General features: G+C 46.0%; 1 protein-coding gene across 1 annotated transcript; it reads right to left on the bottom strand.

Moving 5' to 3' along the window:
• Positions 1–743: 743 nt before the first annotated feature.
• LOC134082251 (zinc-binding protein A33-like) lies at positions 744–22,136 on the bottom strand. The gene is made up of 11 exons (XM_062537900.1): positions 21,546–22,136; positions 21,174–21,269; positions 20,743–20,976; positions 20,367–20,434; positions 19,796–19,905; positions 14,708–15,171; positions 14,465–14,560; positions 14,078–14,311; positions 13,276–13,340; positions 12,652–12,767; positions 744–1,255 (listed from the first exon to the last, which is right to left on the bottom strand). Exons 1-11 carry the CDS (start codon positions 22,041–22,043, stop codon positions 744–746), a joined length of 2,493 nt encoding a protein of 830 aa, XP_062393884.1. The 5' UTR covers positions 22,044–22,136.
• Positions 22,137–23,955: the final 1,819 nt, after the last annotated feature.

The following is a 23,955-nucleotide window of genomic DNA, read 5'->3' as shown; positions in this document are numbered from 1 at the left end:
CTTTATCAAATAGCTATCTATGGGGGGGTGCTGTGGCGCAGCAGGCTACAGCGCTCGTACCATATACGGGTCCGAGTGCCCACGGGGACCCAGGTTCGAATCCGGCCTGCGGTCATGTCCCGATCCCACCCCATCTCTCTCTCCCACTTGTTTCCTGTCTACTCTTCACTGTACTATAACATTAAAGGCAAAAAGGCCAAAAAATATACTAAAAAAAAAAAAAAAAATAGCTATCTATGAACTGTTAATGCAATGTCTGTTATGATTATGATTATGTTTATGTATTTAACATAAACATACACACATACATGTAAAGTGTAGAGTATCCAAATAGTCGCCAGTGGTCTGGCTATTGCTCTCTAGTTCCCACACAAATTATTCCCTACTGGTTAGCTGGAATAGTGTTGTATCACCCCCATTTAGTTTCTATTAATCCTGAGGTTTTTTTGCACACTCTCTTGCTTTCTGTCTCTCTGTCTCTCTCTGTCTATCGCTCTCAAACACACACACACACATACACACACACACACACACACGCACACACACACACACACACACACACACACACACACACCAACACACAGATCACATCAGACATAATGGATAGCTAGAGGATTGTGAGTATTAATTCTCTGAATCTGACAATAATTGCATTGGATTAGCATTGTGAGCTACGCCTGTAAGGCTGTATACCGATTTATCTAAATATAGCAGCTATAATGGCCTGCTGTGGGCATACTGGATCAGTACCAGCAGAATGTGACTGGGTTGGCGTTCTTCCCGTCCAGGTAGAGGCCTGGACACACACTGATGGAGCACGGCTGGAGGAAACTACAGAAGGCCGAGTGGATGAGCCTCATGGTGTCTCCATCATAGAAGGACACCTGCTGCTCCTCACAGTCCAGGTACAGGCCGATCCTGCGCGGGGGATTTTTCGGGGCATTTGAAACAGGGGTCTCAGTCCCATCGTGAGAAAAGACGTAGTCGCCATTTTTAAGGTGGAGCTGGATTTCCTTCTCTGGCAGCTCAAGCTTCGATGTCATTTCCACCTTAAGGCCGACGCTCCAGTTCTGCTTCCCCCCCACGTCCAGCTCGCAGTAGTGACGGCCGCTCTTGAAGGTCTGCTTGGTGCTGGCGCCGGGGTTGTAGCTCTTATACATGCCGCCACTCCTGTGCACCTGGCGAACGCTGTGACCTTCTGGGGACAATTTCAGGTAGGTTTCTTTTGGATCTTTCATGCTCAGACGCTCCGGCCCTTAGAGAGGGGGACAGTAGAGTTTTCAGCACAGTACCCACATCCATCTTCCTACTAAGGAGGATCACATTAATTTGAGGACCACTACATACAGTTCAATAATTTGAACAACATTTGAGCTAGGGAAACATTTGTTGATGTTGTAGTTATATACTATCTGTCTATCTGTATACTGTCTGTATGTTTGTTTCTTTGTCTAGTTCTTTAGTTCTCTTTTTATTTCATTACATTCATTTTCAGTTCACTTAATTCATTTACACCCATTGACACATTAGAACTCACCTCTACAATTTCCAAAATTTGTAACTAGTCTGCTAGAGCCTATACCTACACACCTTCTTAAGACTGCTCTCCCCGTCCTCGATAATGCTTGACTTAAGATTGTAAATAATTCAATGCTATTAGGACATGTGCCACAGTCATTTAAGATGTCTGAGTCATTACCAGTCGAACAGTGTTTTTTTCGGCCGCCCTAGTGGTCTGTAGCGGTAGAATCACGCTTGCAATTTCAGGAGCCCTAGGGCACGCACCCATGCTCTACTCCAGGAAGTGTCATGTAAAGTCTCATGAAAAGGCACGGCAGACTGACTGATTGAGGAGTTTTGTAAAATATACACGCTAAAGCTGTAGGGGAAGCTCTGCAGAGAAATATGCAAGCATAAAACGAGTGAAAACGAAAAGTGAAACTGAAACCGGCGATGAAAGCGCCAATCCTGCATAGTTTTCCTTCAAGCCATCACTCAAAAAACCAAACCTTGACCCTAACACCCTAGCTAACTATAGGCCTACATCTAATCTCCCTTTCATGTAAAAAATACTTGAAAAAATTGTGTCCAAACAAATTGATGCCTTCTTACAAACGAACAAAATCCAAGAACTGGCTTTAGAGCCCACCACAGTACCGAATCAGCCTTAGTTAAAGCAGAGAGGGTTAAAGCGGAGGATCTTTGGTTAAAGTTTTTAATGACCTCCTCATTGCTGCTGATAATGGATACACATCAATACTAGTCCTCCTTGACCTCAGCACTGCTTTTGACACCATAGACCATGACATACTTCTTCACAGGCTTGAACATTTCATAGGCATAAAAGACTCTACACTTCTTTGGTTTAGATCATATCTTACTAACTGCCGACAATTTGTACAGGTCCATAATGAACCATCCACCCAGACTATGGTAAAATATGGAGTGCCTCAAGGCTCAGTACTAGGGCCCCTGTTATTTTCTCTTTATATGCTTCCCCTAGGTTCTGTAATTAGAAAACATGGCATCAATTTCCACTTGTGTGCAGATGATACACAATTATATATTTCCATAAAGCCCGATAAATTAACCCCGTTAGCCAAACTTAACACATGTTTAAGAGACATACAAATTTGGATGACTAATAACTTCCTGCTTTTTAAAGATTAGGGATATCCTATCCTCATCAAAAGTTACATAGAGTGATCTCTCACTGACCTCATCCATTGTAATTGTAATTGATCAAGAACTTTCACTAAATAATCACATAAAACAGATCACCAAAACTTTATTTTACCATTTAAGGAACATTTCAAAGTTAAGGAAGTCCTTATCCTTACCAGATGCTGAAAAATTAATCCACAATTCTGTCACTTCCAGGTTAGACTATTGTAATGCGCTATACGCCAGCTGCAATAATACCTGTTTAAAAAGCTTACAGCTTATACAAAACGTAGCTGCTCACACACTCACTAGGACCAAAAAATATGAACATATTTCCTCCATCCTAGCATCTCTACACTGGTTACCGTTAATAGTCGCATTGACTTCAAAATTCTACTTCTAACATACAAAGCCATAAATGGCCGGGCACCACAATATAAAGATCTTCTAGTCCCCTTATCCAGCTAGACCTTTACGATCACAAAATACTGGACTTCTTGTAATTCCAAGAATTTCAAAAACTACAGTAGGAAGCAGAGCTTTTTGTTACCGCGCACCCCTCCTCTGGAATAATCTCCTTCCCTCAATTCGGTTAGCAGACACCCTCCCTATTTTTAAGTCTAGACATACCTCTTTAGTGCTTCCCATAGTTAGGTATAGTGCAGTGTGGAACTTCAACCACCTCAGGGTCTTATTGGAACGGACCACCTCTGATGTGGGCTTGTGTGACTGGTGCCCCAGTCATGCGTGCCATGGTGGCTACTGACCACACCTGTGCTGGTGCTGACTACCCTCCACCATGCCTTAGTTATGCTGCTTTAGCATAGTGTTGTCATGGACTTCTCATGTGTCACGCCGTACAACTCCTCTTCTCCCCTCTTCCTCTGTCAACTCTCCCTCTTCCCTCCTCTCTCTGTCCTGTCATTCAACTCCCTCTACTTCCCTCCCCCTCTCAACTCTCCCTCTCTGCCACTTTCTCTCTATAGCATAACATTAACCATCATGACTTATAGTAATACTAACCGCTGGTTACGAATGTAACCGTGGTTCTATGAATAGTGGAAGACCGCCAGAGGCGATAAACATAGTGGAAGAGATCATGCGCTCGCGCATGGTTACGAGAACTTATTGATTGGTTGTCATCTCGTGACATCATGACGCTTCAATGTACAGTATATAAGCCAACAGGTTCGTCATGATCTGTCTCCAAGGTCATTCTCGCAATCCGAGTGACCAAGGACTCTGGCGGTCTTCCACTATTCATAGAACCACGGTTACATTCGTAACCAGCGTTCTATTTCATAGTTTCAGACCGCCAGAGGCGATAAACATAGTGGAAGACTTATACCACCAAGTCACGAGGAAAAAACTCCATAGTTAAAGTTCAACAACTTTATTGAAAGCACACAGGTAAACACAACAATCCTAGCTCTCACCATGAAGTACTGCTGCAAAGACCGGCGGAAGCGGAACCACGTTCAACCGGTAAAACCTTGAAAAAGTGCAGGGCGTAGACCAGGTAGCCGCAGAACAGATGTCGGCAAGAGTTATACCCTTCAAAGCCGCCCAAGAGGTTGCAACAGCCCGCCTCGAGTGGCACCTCACAGAAGCGGGAGCTGCTTTGCCAGCAGAATGATGTGCAGAAACGATAGCATCTGAGACCCAGTGCGCCAACCTCTGCCTCGAGAGGGGCGCTCCTTTCTGACAGACCCCGAAGCGCACAAAGAGTTGGTCCGTTGTGCGCCACTGTGCGGTCGCTGAAAGATACAGCCGCAATGCACGCACTGGACATAATGGCAAGCGTGATTCGTCATCAGGTTGAAAAGCAGCCAAAGTAATAGACTGATTGGCAAACTGCGGGGACAGCACCTTAGGCAAAAAAGCAGGGTTAGGCCACAGAGTAACCTGGTTGTCCTCAGGTCCCCATCGCATGCACGGAGCACTCACCGAGAGGGCGTGAAGTTCCCCAACCCTTTTGGCAGATGTGATAGCCAATAAAAATGCCGTTTTCAACGAGATCCATTTAATTTCAGCATGTTCTAGAGGCTCAAACGGTGGTAAGCCTAGGCCGTCGAGAACAGTGTGCAAGTCCCAGGAGGCAACGGCAACTCTCGGCCGTGGGTGTAACCGTCGTGCGCCTTTCAAGAAGGCCACCACTAATTTGTGAGCGCCCAAGGAAGCCCCGTCCATAGGAGCCCTATTGGCTGACAATGCAGCGACATACACTTTCAGCGTGGCTGGAGTGCGTCCTTCATCCAGGAGGTGTTGTAAGAACTCAAGCACTGCTGTCACAGAACACTCAGTAGGGCTTAGATTGTGAGCAACGCACCAAGCACTGAACAGTTTCCACCTGCTAGCATACATTACCCTTGTGGACTCAGCACGAGCATTTAGAACAGTGTTTTTAACCCCCTCTGAACAATCCATGATGCCCTGGTTCCCCCTAGTGGCCAGACCCAAAGCTTTAGCCTGTCTGGACAGGGGTGCCACAGGGAGCCCTCCATCTGAGACAACAAGTCCCTCCTCAAAGGTAGAGGACTCGGTGGCCCCATTGTTAACCTTTGCAACAGATGAAACCATGGCATGCTCGGCCACCTGGGAGCTATCAAAAGTACCCTGTGGCCCGTTTCCTGAACCCGACTTAGCACTGCCCAGATCAGTGGTATTGGAGGAAAGGCATAAAGCAGAAGGTTCGGCCACTCGTGGGCCAGAGCATCCCTGCCCAGAGACTCCAACTGTTCCCCAAACCACAGGGGACAGTGTGTGGTCTGTTTCGAGGCGAACAGGTCCACTGCTGCTGCACCGTAAGTGTTCCAGACCATTATCACCACCTCTTTGTGTAAACACCAATCTGCTGGCCTCGGACCCCCCCGGGACAGAGTGTCTGCCACTGTGTTGAGGCGACCAGGAACGTGTCTCGCACGCAGAGAAAGAAATCGCGTCTCTGTCCAAGTCAGAAGCACCTGTGTCAGCTGGAGGGAGGAAAGAGACCTTGTGCCTCCCTGATGATTGATGTGAAATACCACAGAGGTGTTGTCGGTCCTGACCAACACATGTTTTCCCACCAGAACATGCTCGAAATGTTTCAGAGTCAGGAATACTGCCTGCAATTCCAGAAAGTTGATATGACATCGTGTCATGTGAGGGCTCCAGTGGCCGCTCACCCCTCGATGCTGCCACACACCGCCCCAGCCCATGAGGGAGGCGTCCGTTGTGATTACCTCCCTGCGTGCAGGAGGTGGGCCCATAGGCACTCCGGACAGCAGGAAGACCTCCTGACGCCAGCGAAGTAGACATGAGCTGCAACTTTCTGTCACCCGTACCAGGGTCTGCTTGTTGTGCACTGCAGACAGGTGTAGCGCAATCAGCCACCGCTGAAAAGGGCGTAAGTGCAGTAGTCCTAGCTGAACAACTGTGGATGCTGCCGTGAGCAGTCCTGCCAGCCTCAGCAGACGAAGGTAAGGGATCCTGCACCCCGTGAGGATTCCTGCGAGTGCACGTTGAATTGATTCCAATCTGGTCCTGGTGAGTGTGGCCCGCATAGTCTTGGAATCCAGATGCATGCCTACAAAATTCACAGATTGGGAAGGAACAAGGCGACTTTTCTCCCAATTGACCCTGAGACCTAGGGCTGTGACATGGCGTATAAGGCTTTGGATTTGGATTTTTATTTGGATCCCCATTAGCTCGGTCAGACCAGCTATTCTTCCTGGGGTCCTATAAATCATTTTCAATCAATCATAATTTACATAGGAAACATAAGACATACAACATTTGACGCACACCACCACATACAAGAAAAAGAATATAGACAAATACAGAAAATCAAGACAAAAATTCAACCAGACTATGACAAAAAGTAAAATAGACAGGACTAGCTCCTATAGGTTAAGTTCCATTGTACACATTTCATAATGTTAATAATACTACCTCATCTGATCAACTCATAGGCTATCAGTGACACACATTTTAACAATTTAGTGATCTTACACTATTTAACTCATCATAATAGAAATTCAAACCAACACACCTCTCACAACACATAGGCAAGCAAGGCAATTATGTTGCATTCCTTGACAGAAGATGTTTTTTTAACAATACTTTAAATGTGCTCTTGCTGTTTTCCTGCCTGATGGTCCTAGGTAAAGCATTCCATTCACTAATTCCTCTAAATACCATTGTTCTTTGCATCGCATTGGTTCTTGCTCTAGGTAATATGAGTTTCCCCTCTATTGCTTGCCTGGTAGCGAAGCCGTGTTGTTCTGAAGTCAGTGACAGTTCATTATACAATGTGAATGGGGTTTTAGTGGTTAAAATGTTCCTAAAAAATACCAGTAGTGAATACAACAATCTATTTTTAACTGTTAACCAACTGAGCACCTCATGCATAGCAATAACATTTGTTCTTATGTCACAGTGTAGTACAACTCTAGCTGCCCTATTCTGTGCAACTTGAAGTTTTTTTATCTTATCCATTGTTAAGTTTGACCATACCACAGGACAGTAGTCAATGTTTGACAATATTAATGCTTGTATAACTTGTTTTTTGGATGTATTTGTTAAGTATTTTGCACATCTTTTAATTACAGAAATACCAGCACCCATCTTTGTTATAATTTTGTTAATTTGTGTAGACCATGTCAGTCTACACAAATTAAGGCGATTCGCATTGGCTGTCGCCTGCCCTGAGGTTGCTGCACACAGCAGCCAGTCGTCCAGGTACGGCAGCACTAATATGCCCTCCTGTTGTAAGGGTTCTAGCGCCACCTGGATGAACTTTGTAAAGACACGGGGCGCGAGAGAAAGTCCAAAGGGGAGTACCCTGAACTGATATGTTTTGTGCAGGAAGCTGAACCGAAGAAACTGCCTGTGCTCCACTGCGATGGGCACATGAAAATAGGCCTCCTCTAAATCTATTGTGATGAACCATGCACCTGGTTCTATGGCTCGGATCACATCTGCTGTTCGCAACATACGGAACGGCAGGCACTTGAGGAACTTGTTCAAGCGCCTTAAGTCCAGGATTGGTCTGAACCCACCATCCTTCTTTGGAACCAAAAAATAATGGGAGTAGAACCCCTCCACATGAACATGAGGGTCTACCTCCTCTATAGCGCCCTTCTGTAACAGCTGCTGAACCTCCGCTGTCAGGGCAAGAACTTGACGAGAGTCTTTCACTGTGGTGGGACGAACATGAAAAGATGTTGCAGGTCGGCTGCGAAACTGCAGGCGGTAGCCTTTCTCCAGTGTGTTTAGAAGCCAGCTGTTTGTTGTTATTGCCCTCCAGCGTTGAAGCTGGAGTGCTGAAAAACAACCGACCTCAGGCCGTCAGTAGCGTCTGCCTGCTGATTCATTGGCCTTGGGGGGGCGCTGAAATGGCGGCTGCCTTGCAGACGGTGGTCGTGGCCGTGCGCCCATAGCAGGGCGGGGTGGCGGCGGGCCGGGTTTGCGGTACTGGCCATGGGTGCCTGCCATGACTGTGCATTGGTGCACGGCGCTTAGCAGGCATCTGGTGGGGTGCAGACATGCCTACCTGAGGCTCCTTGAAGGGCGGGCGCTGTGGAACATGTTGGGAACGAGACTCAGTCACACGCGTCCGTCTTTCCAATGCCTCCTGTGCAGCTGGCCCAAACAGGTGGCCAGGCAACAGCGGTAACTGTCGCAAGTTGTTCCGACACACTTCTGGCAGGGGTGACTGTGCTAACCACACCTGTCATCTAGCATGGACGAGGAGACCCAGAGCTCTCCCGCATTCACTCGCCATTGCACCAAGTGCCTGAAGAGACGCATCAAGCAGACCAAACGTAGCCATATCTGGAGCGGCTGTGTCCAAAGTGGAATGTAAGGCCAAGAGAAAATGCCCCATTGAGTTGCCTACACGTCCAAGTCGCGCAACCGTGTTGTAGGTTTTAACCAGCATGCCATCAGTGCGCCTGAATTCCTTATTGGGGCATCGCACATCCTGGCGTAGGGCTTCATCAGGCGACACGATGAGAGAGGCTACACAGGGCTCCAGTGTCGGCATTGACCCAAGACCGATGGCATCCGGCATGCTCATGGCTGCCAACGTGCGAGCAGCACGATCTGGCCGGAAATTCAAGGCTGACTGAAATGCTGAAGATACAACTTCAGTAAAGTCCTTGCAGTGAGGCACGTTCACGTCTTTTGTCCCTGGCACCGAACGGCACAGGAGGTTGGTAGGGCCCACTGGGGCCTGAGGCAAGTCCAGTTTCAGCCTGGCAAGTGCCATCTTGATGTTGTCACGGAGTGTCAAGTTAACAGCAGAGGTGTCGCTCTCACACTCACTGCCACTCACTGAGTGCAATGAAGACCGCTGTGACGGTGTTAGCAGTGTTTCAGTTGGTGGCTGACCGTCGGGATCTATAAAGAGAGATTCTGAGGCTGTCACCGACATAACATCCACCTCTTGTGGCTGCCTGTAAGGGGAATCACTAAATGGGAGAGCGTGGGCACTACGCTGTGCTACACCGTCCGCCTGATCAGTGTGGTCTGTTTCAGCAGCTTTGATAACAGGATCCGACAGGAGTGCCTGCAGTTTTTGAACAGTTGTTGTAAGTTCATCCATTCGCTTTGCCAGACTAGAAGATGAATATTTGCACTTAGATTTAGGTTGCTCCAAGTTCTCACAACGTTTACGTTTGGCACCATGCATACTGCCTGCAGCTTTAAACGGAGGCTCGGGTGCGTTCGGGTAAGCAACGGACAACCGGATTTATTCGTATACGTCGGGAATAGAAGAGAAGTACCAAGCGTCGGGAATAGAAGAGAAGTACCAAGCGAGGGGACCCTGGAAGCCAATAGGTAGGCTCGCTGGACGAACGTTTGTTTAGGCTTACTTGCCCGATAGCTCACTCACCGTTGCTGCAGCTAGCACTGGTCACAAGTTTAGCTATTGTCAACAACGAAGTGACCCTGGAAACCAAGGGTGTTCGTTGGAATAGCAGTGAAACACCTAACGAGGGAACCCTGGAAAACCAATAGGTACTCGCTAGTAATAGCATACTCACCAGAGAAGAGTAGATCCGCTAGCTGACGTCTCCAACGAAGAGTCCCTGGACGAGGGAAATCGTCGGAAGCCGCAATACAATCCAAGTGTTGATAACAACAATTAATGGGGGAGCTTATGCTCAGCCCAACTTAGCTAAAATAGTTCTCTACCAGACGAGAATGAAAAAGAGACAGATCATGACGAACCTGTTGGCTTATATACTGTACATTGAAGCGTCATGAAGTCACGAGATGACAACCAATCAATAAGTTCTCGTAACCATGCGCGAGCGCATGATCTCTTCCACTATGTTTATCGCCTCTGGCGGTCTGTAACTATGAAATAGAACCACTTTATTTCTCATTCTTTTTCCCCCTATACCTCACCTGCGAGGTAAACTATTACCTGTCATCAGCCATCTTTGTGCCAGGCCTTCATCACACCTGAAGTCCCATCCCTATGACTGCCCCACCATCGCCTGCTGTGGTCCGTCCCCTTGCCCGGATTCCTGGCCCACGCATCCTAGCAGTGACGCACTGGGATAAAAAAAACGGCCCTGGCATTTGCACCCACAAGAGGCCCAACTCGCAGATACAACGCACAGAAACAAAAGTGGGCTATTTGTGATAGCCCCAATGATGGTGCAGAATAAGATAAACTCCCATATTTTAAACAACTGCATAAGAAAATTGTCATATCAATTCACAAATAAACCATGATGAATAGATTGTTAGAGCCAGCCGCTCCATAATAAAAACATATTAAATATGTGTCTTACCGCCATGAAGACAACATTAGCTAGCTGAGGTTGCAGCAGTAACGTTAGCTTGAAAGAAACAATCCAATTTCGCCCATTTCCCTCTCAGACACCAGTGCTTTCTTAATTTTCTCTCCCTTTTTCTCTGCTCCCCCCTTCTGTCGCTTAGTGCCTCTATTCATTTTTCTTACCAGTTTAAAACATATAATATCCACCACCAATCTATTGAATGATTTTGACCACCACTAGTCCAACTTTCAACACACGAACGCGCAGACGCGATTTGCTCATTCTTCCCAGAAGGCATTGCTTTATTTTCATTTTCTAAAACAATAAAATGCAAAATACCAGTAGATTTGTTTTATTTCAAACCATATTTTAAAAAAAAAAAAAAAAATCGTAACAAGACATTTCCCTACAAAATTTAAATAGGCTGATGTAAAACTTGAAATACACCATGACTGTAAAGTATATAGGTATATGTCACATTTAAATACCAATCGGGTTTCAAATTTGTTTAATTACAATCTGTACGATTTTAAGTCACTCGAAACTTCATAGTGACTCCCGAGGGCCTGCATGTGATGACCATTCGGCTATAGAGATCGCTAAGACATGTGACCAGAGAAGAATTATGGGTAGGTTTGGCTCGCCTGATGCCAGCCCATGTAAACCTAGTGTTCTGGGTCTATGATCTGGCATGATAATAATGAAAACAAAGTGTGAAAAACAGAACATAATCTCGCGCTTCCTTAGTGCTGCTATCCAAGCCATTCCTCGCCTTTTTGTCACCTCTGAAACATGACGTATACTATTATTTTTCCACGCTGGAAAACTATAAAAGATAAGCTTCATGTTACTCTATTTAATTTTATAACACAGCAGGTAAACGGCATTTCGACAACTGCACTTCGTTGTTCCCGCACGTCAGTAAAACAACTTCATTTTGGGCCACCTATTCCCAAAATGCGTTGCGTTTTACGTCACGTTTTCAATTTCTATTGAACAATTTGTACATGGGCCGCGCCAGAACTTCACTAGTAGGCCAGTCAATCTAGCGTTTGACCCATAACTAATTACAATAGTAATCATTCCAAGCTTTTTGTGATCCCTAGGTATATATAATTAACATATACAAAATCTACCCATTTATATTTAGTGGAACATACTTTTTTTCAATGTCAAAGGTAGCAATTTCCCATGCATTTTGCCATTGGGATTTACTACTGGTGAAATGGGTAACATTTTAAACTATAGATATCAAATTGAAACTTTCACAGTTGTTAACTCACATTAAGGCAAAGATTTTTTGTATTGCAAGTTTTCTGAAATGTGATGTTTAGATATGCAAATGAGACCAGTTTTACGTAAATATGCAATAATTTGCATATATTTCTAGAAAACTAAATCTGAACAATATGTACAGTCAGCTTCAAAATAATTGCTGCATTTTGCTTCTATATTGGATACCAAAAGCCTATGCAAAGGGAATATTAGATATTACTTCATATCATCTCAGAAATGAGGAAATCAAGTCAAGTCAAAATCAATGCGTTTCAATGGAAGTACATTATAGAACAAATGATTGTCAATGATATGGTATGATGGAAGTATCTCAGTGCATGCCAACTCACTTGATATGTTGTCTAAAGGTCAATATCTTCCTTATGTGACTTGGCATGTGACTTGAGATACTTCCATCATACCATATCAAGATCAATAAAAAGTATGAACCATTACTATTGCAATTAGTTTAAGTTTTGGCCCTTTTTTGAGCTAGATTGACTGGCCTATAGGCTGCAACAAATCGGCGTGTTCGGCCGGCCTAGACATGTGCGCGGCCCCTCTGGCATCTGCCCAAATGCCACACCGTCCAGTCCATCTCTGCATCCTAGCGACCTATTACCTTCCGAAAATTACCAATCCCTATGGACAATTTATTCCCTACACTGGACTTTTTTTACTTTTTGATACTAAAAATGACCTTACTGTACTGTAACTGACCCTAGGCAGATGGATTGGGCTCTTGAGTTGTGGATCTGTCAGAGGTTCCTTCCTATATGTATAGTATCTTCAATTCTAGGGAGTTCTGTAAAGCGCCATGAGACATGTGTAATGTTTTGGCACTCTCTAAGTGACAATAAATTGAAATTGAAATTGAAATTATTCTGGTTCAACTTTGAAAAGAGCCCTGTCTGGTTTCTGAACATTCTCTGCCCACCTGGTGTGATGGTCTGCAGCATCTCCTTCCACACAAAGTAGGGCAGGTGGGACTCATAGGGGCCCAGGGTCAGGAGGTCAGGGGTCACCACCAGGTTCTTCACCGTTGACCTGAACCTGCACACAGCATCATGTGCAGTGTTACATACTGTACATTTGATCAGTCAACAGGAAAAGGCTGAAGGGAAGGGAAGGGAACAGTACAGTATAGCGATGCATTGGCCTGAACCTGCACACAGCATCATGTTACTCTCACAGAGCCTTGCAGTGTTACATGCATTTTACCAGTCAACAGTAAAGGGTAAAGGGAACAGTATAGCGATGCGTTGACTAGATGAGATGTGTGCTTTATGCCAAGTCAATCTAAACTCACTTATGGAGTTACTTTCTCATTAAACCATGCAGTCAGGAGGGTGACTTGAAAAGACAGGTTAATAATCTAGATGTTAATTACAGTAATCTAAATCTAGATGTTTCTATGTTTCTACCCTTCACGAGTATGCTGTTGACTTTGTGGAAGTAGTCTACAAGTACAGTTAGTATATGCATGTTTATTTAGTATATTTTGTGTATAAATGTTTACTCAGTGTATTTTGTTTAGTGTATTTTGTTTATATGTACTCACTTTGTCTGTACATCTCGCTTGTCTTTCATCCCCTCTATTACAGGATATCCTTTGTCTTCCCACCACTAGCCACACACACACACACACACACACACACACACACACCGACACACACAGAGAATTATAAAGACAAAGTATTGAGCAATGCAGAGGAATACAGTGAGCTACAAGGTGAGCTGACTGCAAGACTATGTTGGGTTGGAATAAAAGAGGAGAGATTATTCTCCTGGAACCCACTTGTAGGGTCAGAAGCTAATACAGTGTTTCACCATCGCTAACATGCCTTGGTCCAGCCTGTAGTCACATTCTGAACACATTTCATGTTGTTTTCAGAAAATATGCTGTCAAAGAATACATACAGTATCAAAAAGGCTTACATTAAGATAAGATTTTTTAAAGTGTAGACTTAGTATATTAAAAAAAAAATGTTTTTAAAGAACTAATTAACACTTTGGCTACTTCAGTTATGTGTGGAACTGTGTTAAGTTTAGAAAAAGTATTTTAAGTAGAGGTAAATGCTTGAAAGCAATTACAAGAAGTCCTGAATATGATAACCAGGGAACTCACTTACTGATAAGAAATTGTATAGGTATGCAATGCACTTGGTTTTTGAATAAAAATGTCTGACAAATATATACATGTTAGTGGGTATTCTAACAGGTGGAGCCAGTATTCTCTATGTGCGGTAACACACATTCTACATCTGCTTTTTCTGCCCTTTAATAAATACATGGATTGTGTGTTCCCCTGTGAGCCTGAGTGACTCAGAGCTAGTCAGTGTGAGTGTGTTGTCCGTTCTGACCTGCAGGAAATTATCTGGTTTGGGGATCTCCAGTGCGGTCCTAAGGATCACCTCCTTCTCTCGGCCATCGTCTGCTTTCCCCTGGATATCCGACAGGTTGCGCTGCATGGCCGCCACAGACTTCCCCCTCTTCTGCTCCAGCTCGGCCTGCAGCTCCTTCTCCTTCTTACGCAAAAACTGATGCAGCGCCTCAAACTGGGAGGACACTTGAGCCTTGAGACCAGCAGACCTCTTCTGCAGTCATCCAAACCAACATAGAAAAGAAAGAAAACATGGTAAATATCAGCTGAAATAATATCTGACAACAATCTGGGAATTATTTGGCAGTGATGTCAAACTTCATTACAGCCGAGTATGCAGGAGGCACTGGGCCAAGCTTAGTCTCACCTCACACTGGGCAATCTCAGCGAGTTGGCGTTGGCTGAGGTCATTGAGGGTTTGGTTTTCTTTCATTATAAATCCGAGAGCTCCTTTCAGTTCCCCCTACAGCCAAATAGCAGACATGATGGCTGAGCACACACCACATTACAACTACAAGAGTGTCAATACTTTATACAATATGCATTCTATGAATCAGTACAGTACACACACACACACACACACACACACAGATTGGTCGTTATGTCACACCTGTCTTTTGTGGGCGGCCTCCTTCACAGGTTTGAATACGTGTCCGTGGTGTTTGTCCTGCTCCTTACAGATGGTGCAGGCCAGCTTCTGATCGGTCATACAGAACAGCTTCAGCTTCTCATCGTGTTCGTCACACACCAGGTCACCCTGTTGCTGTGGAGCCCTCGGCACGGCCTGTTCCCGTAAGGTGCTCAGGTTCAGGCCCCTGAGGTGCTCAGTGAGGTTGCGGAGGAGCCGGCAGGTCTTGATCTCTGTGGAGGAGAAGGCTTGCCTACACTGAGGGCACAGGATGGGGCCGAGGCTGGCGTTGATGTGGCCGTCGATGCAGATGCGGCAGAACGAGTGCTCGCAGGGCAGAATCACTGGATCGGTGAAGTCGCATAGACACACTGGACACTGAATCTCCCAAGATAATGATGAAGCCATCGCTAGTTTCCACCGCAGACTCTTTTTCCTGTAAATTGCTTAAACAGATCTCACAGCTCAGCTCTTGGGTTGGAGGGCAAGGGAACACAGACGCACAGCTAAAGAGAAACAAAAAGTGTCTGTGGCACAGCTGTCACCAAGGTGAGTTACGCCCATGGATTGGCACCAGAGGTGGTCACACTGGACTGTCTTGATTCCATTAACCAACACCATCTTTTCTATGAGGTAGTGTTACCCATGTCTCCTTGTGTAATGTACAGCTATTGCCTGACATTTAGGATGCCTTCCCCAAACAGGACGAGACACTGATAATATTATTATTGTATTATCTTCCCCAAACAGGACGAGACACTGATGCAGTGGTAACCAGTTATCTGAATAAAACTGTAGCCACAGTTCAGCTGCCTCAGAGGTCACATTGTTACATGGTTTACAATAGTGAACATGCTGGCATGTGGCCAGATCACTAGCTGAGGTTACCTGTTACCCATCCACTTCGTGCCTTGTGGCACATAAGGCCTTCACAAAGCTCTTCCACTTTTCGCAGTCGGCTGCTGCAGTCCTGACATCAGACCATGATCTCCATCCTGCTTCTTTTCTTTCTTTCTCATCTGTGCGCCTCCAGGTGGTTTTTGGTCTTCCTTTTCTTCTTCTTCCTTCAGGCGTATTCTTTATATCCTTCGTAGGCAGTGGTTATGGCTATACATCCGTATAGCAGAACTGGCATCACCAGTGTCTTACAGTCTCAGTTTGGTTCGTCTTGAGATGCTGTTAGTAATCCAGATGTTTTTCAGTCTGATGAAGGAACCTCGTGCCTTGGATAGCCTATTCTTCAGGTCCTTCATACCACCCCCTCCTTATAAACTGTGGCTCCTAGGTATATGAATTCTTCAGCGTCATCTACTTTCCATCCAGCTATTTCAATTTGTTCTTGTTTTTTTGCGTTGATTCTCATTTAGAGTTGGTTCATTTACTGAAATATCAGCGATGCTGTCGTTCGCTTCACATCTCTCATTGATAGTTATTGGATTCTCTGGGTCCTCTCTATTCAGAACTTCTTTGAAATGTTCTGTCCATCTGGCCATCACGGCCTCTCTTCCACTGATGAGGTTTCCATCTCTATCCAGCACTGCGTTGCTCAGGTCTCTCGTTGTTGCACAGCATTTTTGTGAGCCCATAAAGGGTCTTCATGTGTTGGTTTCTGGCAGCTTCTTCAGGTTCATTCGCAATGTTTTCTATCCATTTCCTTTTATCTGATTTTAAACTTTTCTTTGTTCTTGTCTGCATACTTGTCTTTTAGCTTCTTCCTAACTCTTTCAGACTGTGTGCTTAATATCTGCTTGTTTAGTTGTTCTCGTTGTTCTATAAGGCTCCATGATCTTTCACTGATCCAAGGCTTCTTCTGTTTTCGTGGTCTGCCCAGAACAGATTCAGCTGCTTCTATGTTCCATTATTTGACAATCACGCTCTTATCTCTTCTTTTCTTTCTGGCTCTTCATCTTGCAGTAACTGGTATCTGTTTCTCAGGCTGGTAACAAAGGTCTTCAGGGTGGCTTCACTGTTGAGTTTTGCTATATCATATTTGATTCTATTGCTTTTCTTCGTTGGCTTTTTCCTCAGTCTTAGCTTGATAGTTGTGCATACCAGATAGTGGTCACTTCCGACGTCAGCGGATCTACATACCCTGGTGTCATTCACTGAATTTCTGAACTGTTTATTTACTAGTACATGGTCAATCTGATTTCTGGTCTTGCCATCTGGGGATACCCATGTTGCCTTGTGTATGTCTTTATGTGGGAATAGAGTTCCAGTTATGACCAATTTGTTGATGTCACAGAATTCACAAAGCCTTTCTCCATTAGTATTTCGCTTTCCAAGCCCGTACTTGCCTATCACCCTGCTATATTCTTCACCTTTATCTTCTCCTACCTTAGCATTCATGCCTCCAGTTGCAATCAACATGTCATGTTTGTTTCTCTTATCCAAAAGATCTTGCAATTTCATGTAAAATGTATCTTTAATGTGGTCTTCTGCATCCTCTGCGTAAATGTGCAGAATTGTTAATTTAATGTGTTGAGAGTAGTATCTTGCCTGAATTATTCTTTCATTTATTGGAGTCAAATCTATCAGGGCACTCGCTACAGTTTTTGACATCAGTATACCTACTCCTTCTCTATGGTAGTCATCTTCTCTCCCTGAGTAGATGATTGTTTCTCCTCCTGCAAGTTCCACTTTTCCTTGCCCTGTCCAGCGTGTTTCGCTGGTACCCATAATGTCAATACCTCGTTTTGCCATCTCTCTTGCTGCCTGAATAACGTTCCCACTTCTGTAAAGTGTTTGCACATTACTGTTCCCAATTTTAATGATGTTTTTTGGGCGCAGCAGTGGTGGTCTATTCAGCCTAAGGGTGTCCTGGTGGCTTTGGCCCTTAGGTGTCATGGTGTCTCTTCGGTCGGGAGGTCTGACCACAGCCTGCTGCGCAATTGTTGAATTTGCTTTGCTTCTGGTTTCTGTAATAATGGTTTTTTTTTCTGGGAGTGGGTTATCAGCCCTCAGCCCAACCCCCAACCTGGAGGGCCATCGGGACCACTCTTAGTCTGGCCTCTACCCTTTGACCAATTCGGCATGGGTGACCCTTCCAGGAGTACAGGACTCCTGCCGACATAGCTCTAGGGGTCATGGAGACTCACAAACTGCCCCACTCCGATCCCATCGGAGCAGACTAGCTGAGAAGGTTTACCTCTAAAAGGGGGTAGCCCTGGGCCCCGGCAGTGGCGCAACTGGCTGGGGCACCTGCACCGTACGCCGGCGACCCGGGTTCGATTCCCGCCCCGTGGTCCTTTCCGGATCCCACCCCGACTCTCTCTCCCACTCACTTCCTGTCTTTCTCTCTACTGTCCTGTCCATTAAAGGCATAAAAAGCCCAAAAAAATTATCTTTAAATAAAAAAAAAAAGGGGGTAGCCCTGGGGCTAGTCTTCAAAGACTAGCTTCAGTAGCACTTATTTACATTATCACTAACTAATTGGTCTGATTATAATAACAACAAAATTTTTATATTTTCCCACTGTGTTATATAACAAGCAGATACATGTTTGGTAACAAAGAAAGAGTTTATTATCAGTCACCATTCATGAAAGCAGAAATCTTCATCCAACAGAAATGTAGAGATCCTTGATGATTGCAATAACACACAGGCTATGGATGCTGTCAACATGACAACATCTTTAACTAGAAATTAAATTCCAAGGAATTACCAGTGCATGAAAATGCAAAAATTTATAGATAATGAAGATACAGGGCTGCCGAGTTTCAGAAAATGGCATGGCAGGCGTGAGAGTTCGTCCGGCGGCGAAATTTCACTGTCACACTCAAAGCGAAGAGAGGGATGCAACACCTGCCACTGCTCACAATTTAAACCGCACACATCAGGACATCCATACATGGGATGAGGAGGTCACTGCTCAACTCAGTATAGACAAATAGTGACCAATCTACGGATCTGCTTATTATATTCAAGGACTACACCAGACGGTATAAATGACTGATGTGTTGTCAGCGTTGCAGAACACGATTTGTCGTCTGTCGCAATCCAGGTACACGCCGATCCTCCAGGGCCTGTCTGGCAGGTCCACGCGGACTTCCTGTCCAGTCTCTCGGACCACGAACACGCCGTTGTCCTTCAGAAGCAGAGCCACCTCCCCTGGGTCGGGGGCCGACGTCAACTTAGACCACACCTCTGACCACACCTCCCCCCACCTAGACGCTGTTCTGCGTTGTTGATGGGCTTTCACTCTCAGGCCCAACTGCCAGTTGGTCTCCTGGCCCACGTCCACTTCCCAGTAGCGCTGGCCGGTCCGCAGGCTCTCCGTGCAGTCCTCCCGGTAGCCGCCGTCCAGCTTCTTCGGCCCGCTGAACACAGCCTGGCTGCTGGCCAGCTGCGCAGCGGTGCGGCTGAGAAACAGGTTCATGTTGGGGTACACTCTGACGAAGACGTCCAGAGCTGTGACGAGGCAGGTTATTAGTATTGGACACGACCACAGAGTCTTCATGAAAGCAGAGAATGTCTTGGTGAAACATTTAGCAAATCTGAAGCATTTTGAACGAAGAACAGAAAAGATGACATTGATTTCCCCCTGCATCCCACAGGTCTAGTCCACCCCGCCCCCTCCCCCCCGTGCTGTCTCAGACATAAACCACTCCTATTGTAGTTCACATACACATGGCAGACCCGCAGCCCTGAGTCTGAGCTGCTTCCCTCAGGGTGGCGCTATTGAATCCCTATATGGCAAAGAAAAACATCTGCTCTCATCGGCTCTTTCATACCAAATGCCATTGGTACTGTCAGTAAATTGTGGAGAAGTGTGTGTGTGTGTGTGTGTGTGTGTGTGTGTGTGTGTGTGTGTGTGTGTGTGTGTGTGTGTGTGTGTGTGTGTGTGTGTGTGTGTGTGTGTGTGTGTTGTGTGTGTGTGAAACCAAGACCTACTTGTATTTACAGTAAAAGTATTTATGCTGTGGATATGCAGTGGACACTGTTTTATGGATTTGTGTCTATATTGCCTATTTTATTGGTGAGACCGAAGACGGCGTGAAATAGTGTGCAGTAATGTGGAGTAGAGTGCAGTAATGTGGAGTAGAGTGCAGTAATGTGCAACCCTGTTACCTTGTGTCAAGTGCCTGAGCATCTCTCTCCAGATGAAGATGGGTGTGTAGGACTCAAAAGGCCCAAGAGTGAAACGATCAGGCAGAACTTTGAGATCTGCAGTCCTGGACCTACAGTATGCATGCCATGGAATAAACACAATTGTTCAGGATGACTTGTAAAACACACCATATACAGTAGATATGTATTATAGAAGAGTAGAGTAGAGTGCAGTGCAGTAATGTGGAGTAGTGTGGAGTAGAGTGCAGTAGAGTGCAGTAATGTGGAGTAGTGTAATGTGGAGTAGGAGTAATGTCAAGTAGAGTGCAGTAATGTGGAGTAGTGTGCAGTAATGTGGAGTTGAGTGCAGTAATGTCGAGTAGGAGTAATGTCAAGTAGAGTGCAGTAATGTGGAGTAATGTGGAGTTAATGTGGAGTAGTGTGGAGTAATGTGAAGTAGAGTGCAGTAATGTGGAGTAATGTGGAGTAGAGTAGAGTAGAGTAGAGTAGAGTAGAGTAGAGTAATGTGGAGTTAATGTGGAGTAATGTGGAGTAATATGGAGTAGAGTGTAGGGTTGTGATCAGTACTCACCTTCCCTTTGTCTGATCCCTTTTGTGCTTCAGTTCTTGAACTTGATGAAGTCCCTTGTCACTCCACCACTGCAGAGGGGAAAGTGTTCATAACATCTGAATATTAAGTAATCACCACAATACCCTGTAGTAACCTCTGACCACAGATGACCACTTCCAGCTGAGGAGAGAACTCCATGGGCCTCTCTCATATGTCTTTCATCTATCCTCCCATCCTTCCTCGGTCCTCATTCCCACTGATCTAGATAAAGAATGATGGGACGGCAACAATGGGATAGTCTATCCATTGTACTTTGTAGATCACTGGGAGCGAGCTGGAGGACCGAGGAAGGAAGGAAGGGAGGATAGATTATAGACGAGAGAGAGAGGCCCCATACCTGCAGAAAGGCGCTGGGATTGGCCATCTCCAGGCCTGACCCCAGGCTCTCCTCCAGCATCTCGGTCTCCCTCAGCCTCCCAGCGATGGCGTCCTCGCTCCTCAGCATGGGCTCCAGGACGCTCCGCTCCTGCCCGTCCACCTGCTCCCTCGCCGCCCTCTCCCGCTGCCGCAGGAACTCGCGCATCATGGCAAACTGGGCGGTGATCAGGTCATGCTGTCGTTTTGACTTATCCTATCCAGAAACAGAGTGAAATAGTGGTAATAGTTTCATTTAATACAATTAACAGTTTGTAGTGTAGTAAGACCAAGTTTTCTATTCTAATTATGGCAACATCTTGACAGCTGATGGCTTGCAACATCTAATATTGCTCTCAAATTCCTGTCATCTGATTTTTGCATTGCTTCCACTTTCACTTTTGAGTGCCTTACCTTCGTTTTCCGGATCTCGTCTGTCTGTTTCAGTTTTAGGTCACACAGTTCATTCTTCTCTGAAGACACAAAGTCCAAAGATGCCTTCAGTTCCTCCTGTTCACAAGAAGAGTCTGTCACACGTCTCATCCCCTCAATGAGACACGATGATGAAACACAAGGGTGGATTTCACATAGTATTACCGTAATTTCCCAAATATTAGCTGCAGGTCATACATTGATTTTGCAAAATTTCTTCAGCTATGAGGTTAATACACAGGGGCAGTTAATATGGTATTAATATTACATAACACTGTCCTGCGGCTTATACACAATGCGGCTAATACACATGAAATTACTGTGTAAAAACAGAAAATGAATCCCCAAACTAACCTTGTAGATGGCGGCAGCCTCAGTCGCAGGTTTGAAGTTGTGCTGTTGGTGCCTGTCGCTGTCCCTGCAAATGGAGCATACCAGCTTCTCATCGGTCATGCAGAAGAGCTTGAGTTTCTCCTGGTGTTCAGGACAGACCAGCGCATCCACGGCTCCCGCGGCCTCCTTCCCCGTCCGTCTGTCAGATCTCCTCTGGAGTCGACCAGCCTCCAGGGTGTCTCTCGCAGCGCAGGTGATGTCAGATCTCCTCTGGAGTCGACCAGCCTCCAGGGTGTCTCTCGCAGCGCAGGTGATGTTTCCCAGAAGTCGGCAGTCTCTCAGGTCCTTCCTCTGAAATGGACGCCGGCACTCTGGACACAGGTAAGGCTCAGGCCTGCCATTGATGTAATCAGTCACACACTGCTGGCAGTAAGTGTGGTCGCATGGCAGACTCACCGGATCTTTAAAGTCCTCACAACATATAGCGCACCTAATCTGACACGACAGCATGGAGGCCATCGTGACGCTCTGGAACTCAAGCCCCTCTACTAATAGACTGGTTCATCTCTCTGCTCGTAGGGTAAGGAAGGCGACTTCACTGCTGCTCCTGTTCACAGCGAAATGGAACAACATTCATTTCAAAAATGAAACCCAAAGTCACTAGTCAAACCCGATGAATGCTGTAGAGCAGTTTAACCAGTTATTCTTATTCCCAAATGAGAGTCATCTGAACAGTATGCAATCCAACAGGCTCACAACAATGGACATTGAAAGTGAAGAAGCCACCATTCAAACATAGTGGTAGAGAACAAACACAGGTCTGCCAACCCTGCCTAACTGGAGGTTGTAAATAAACACAGAACAGTTCTGTCCTTTTGTTAGAAATGTCAGTGGGCAGTGAATGACACTTGGCCTGATTTGAAGCAGGAGCTTGCCATCCTGCAGCTGGAGATGACGGGTCGCTGGTGCCATTGTTGCCATCCTGCAGCTGGAGATGACGGGTCGCTGGTGCCATTGTTGCCATCCTGCAGCTGGAGATGACGGGTCGCTGGTGCCATTGTTGCCATCCTGCAGCTGGAGATGACGGGTCGCTGGTGCCATTGTTGCCATCTTTCCGGAGATGACGGGCCGCTGGTGCCATTGTGGTGCACAGCCAAGACTGGCCACATGGAGCACATGACCCCCTGAAGAGGCCTGTTTGCACCAGGGTTGCCCATCTCAGGGTTGCCCATCTCAGGGTTGCCCATCTCAGGGATGCCCATCTCAGGAGTCAGGGTTGCCCATCTCAGGGTTGCCCATCTCAGGGTTGCCCATCTCAGGAGTCAGGGTTGCCCATCTCAGGGTTGCCCATCTCAGGGTTGCCCATCTCAGGAGTCAGGGTTGCCCATCTCAGGGTTGCCCATCTCAGGGTTGCCCATCTCAGGGTTGCCCATCTCAGGAGTCAGGGTTGCCCATCTCAGGAGTCAGGGTTGCCTATCTCAGGGTTGCCCATCTCAGGAGTCAGGGTTGCCCATCTCAGGGTTGCCCATCTCAGGGTTGCCCATCTCAGGGTTGCCCATCTCAGGGTTGCCCATCTCAGGAGTCAGGGTTGCCCATCTCAGGGTTGCCCATCTCAGGGTTGCCCATCTCAGGAGTCAGGGTTGCCCATCTCAGGGTTGCCCGTCTCAGGGTTGCCCATCTCAGGGATGCCCATCTCAGGGATGCCCATCTCAGGGTTGCCCGTCTCAGGGTTGCTTGTCTCAGGAGTCTCGTCAGAGAGACATTTGTGTCGTGACAATAAAGTCCACACACCAGACGAAGCAACTGTTTAATGATGTGACATTTATTGTTATTGCTGTGACTTTTGCCTTTTGTCCAGCTTCTAAAACATAGGCTACTTGCCCAGGAGGTGTGTGCTGTTTGCACGCTTGTCCCATTTGTGTAGTGGGGTATCTGTGTGGTGGGGGACTGCCAGAAGAGTATGGCTGCAGGAGGAATCACCAGGTGGTGCACCTGATAGAGGTGCCCCTCCCTCGCCCTTAATTAAATATATGGCAACATCCATGAGCAGATATAGCCAATGGATCTTTGAGGACTGATTTCCCACTCACAGTGATTCACCTGTCACTCCATGGGCATCATGTTAGCTCATGGTAAAACAACCCTCACTGGTTGAAAGCCTTTTGTGGAGGTGGTGTAGCGCTACCTAGTGGTCATTTCTGAGAAGTGGCCAATGAACATTGGAACAACAGCTAAATCTATAGTGTAACATCCAGAATGAGTGAGTTTGTAGGCATCTCTCCTATTCTCTTAATTATACAGTATATATATATATTAACATATATACATTTTAATACAAAAGTACTTTTATGATGCCGGATATATCTGGTAAATATCTATCTGGCAGACGGACAGACAGACAGACCATAGATATGGATCAGTAAATTCTTTA

Source organism: Sardina pilchardus, chromosome 6 (assembly GCF_963854185.1).
Source record: "Sardina pilchardus chromosome 6, fSarPil1.1, whole genome shotgun sequence".
Classification (NCBI taxonomy): domain Eukaryota; kingdom Metazoa; phylum Chordata; class Actinopteri; order Clupeiformes; family Clupeidae; genus Sardina; species Sardina pilchardus.
Note: the sequence above shows the minus strand (reverse complement) of the source record. Positions and strands in the feature narration are given on the sequence as shown.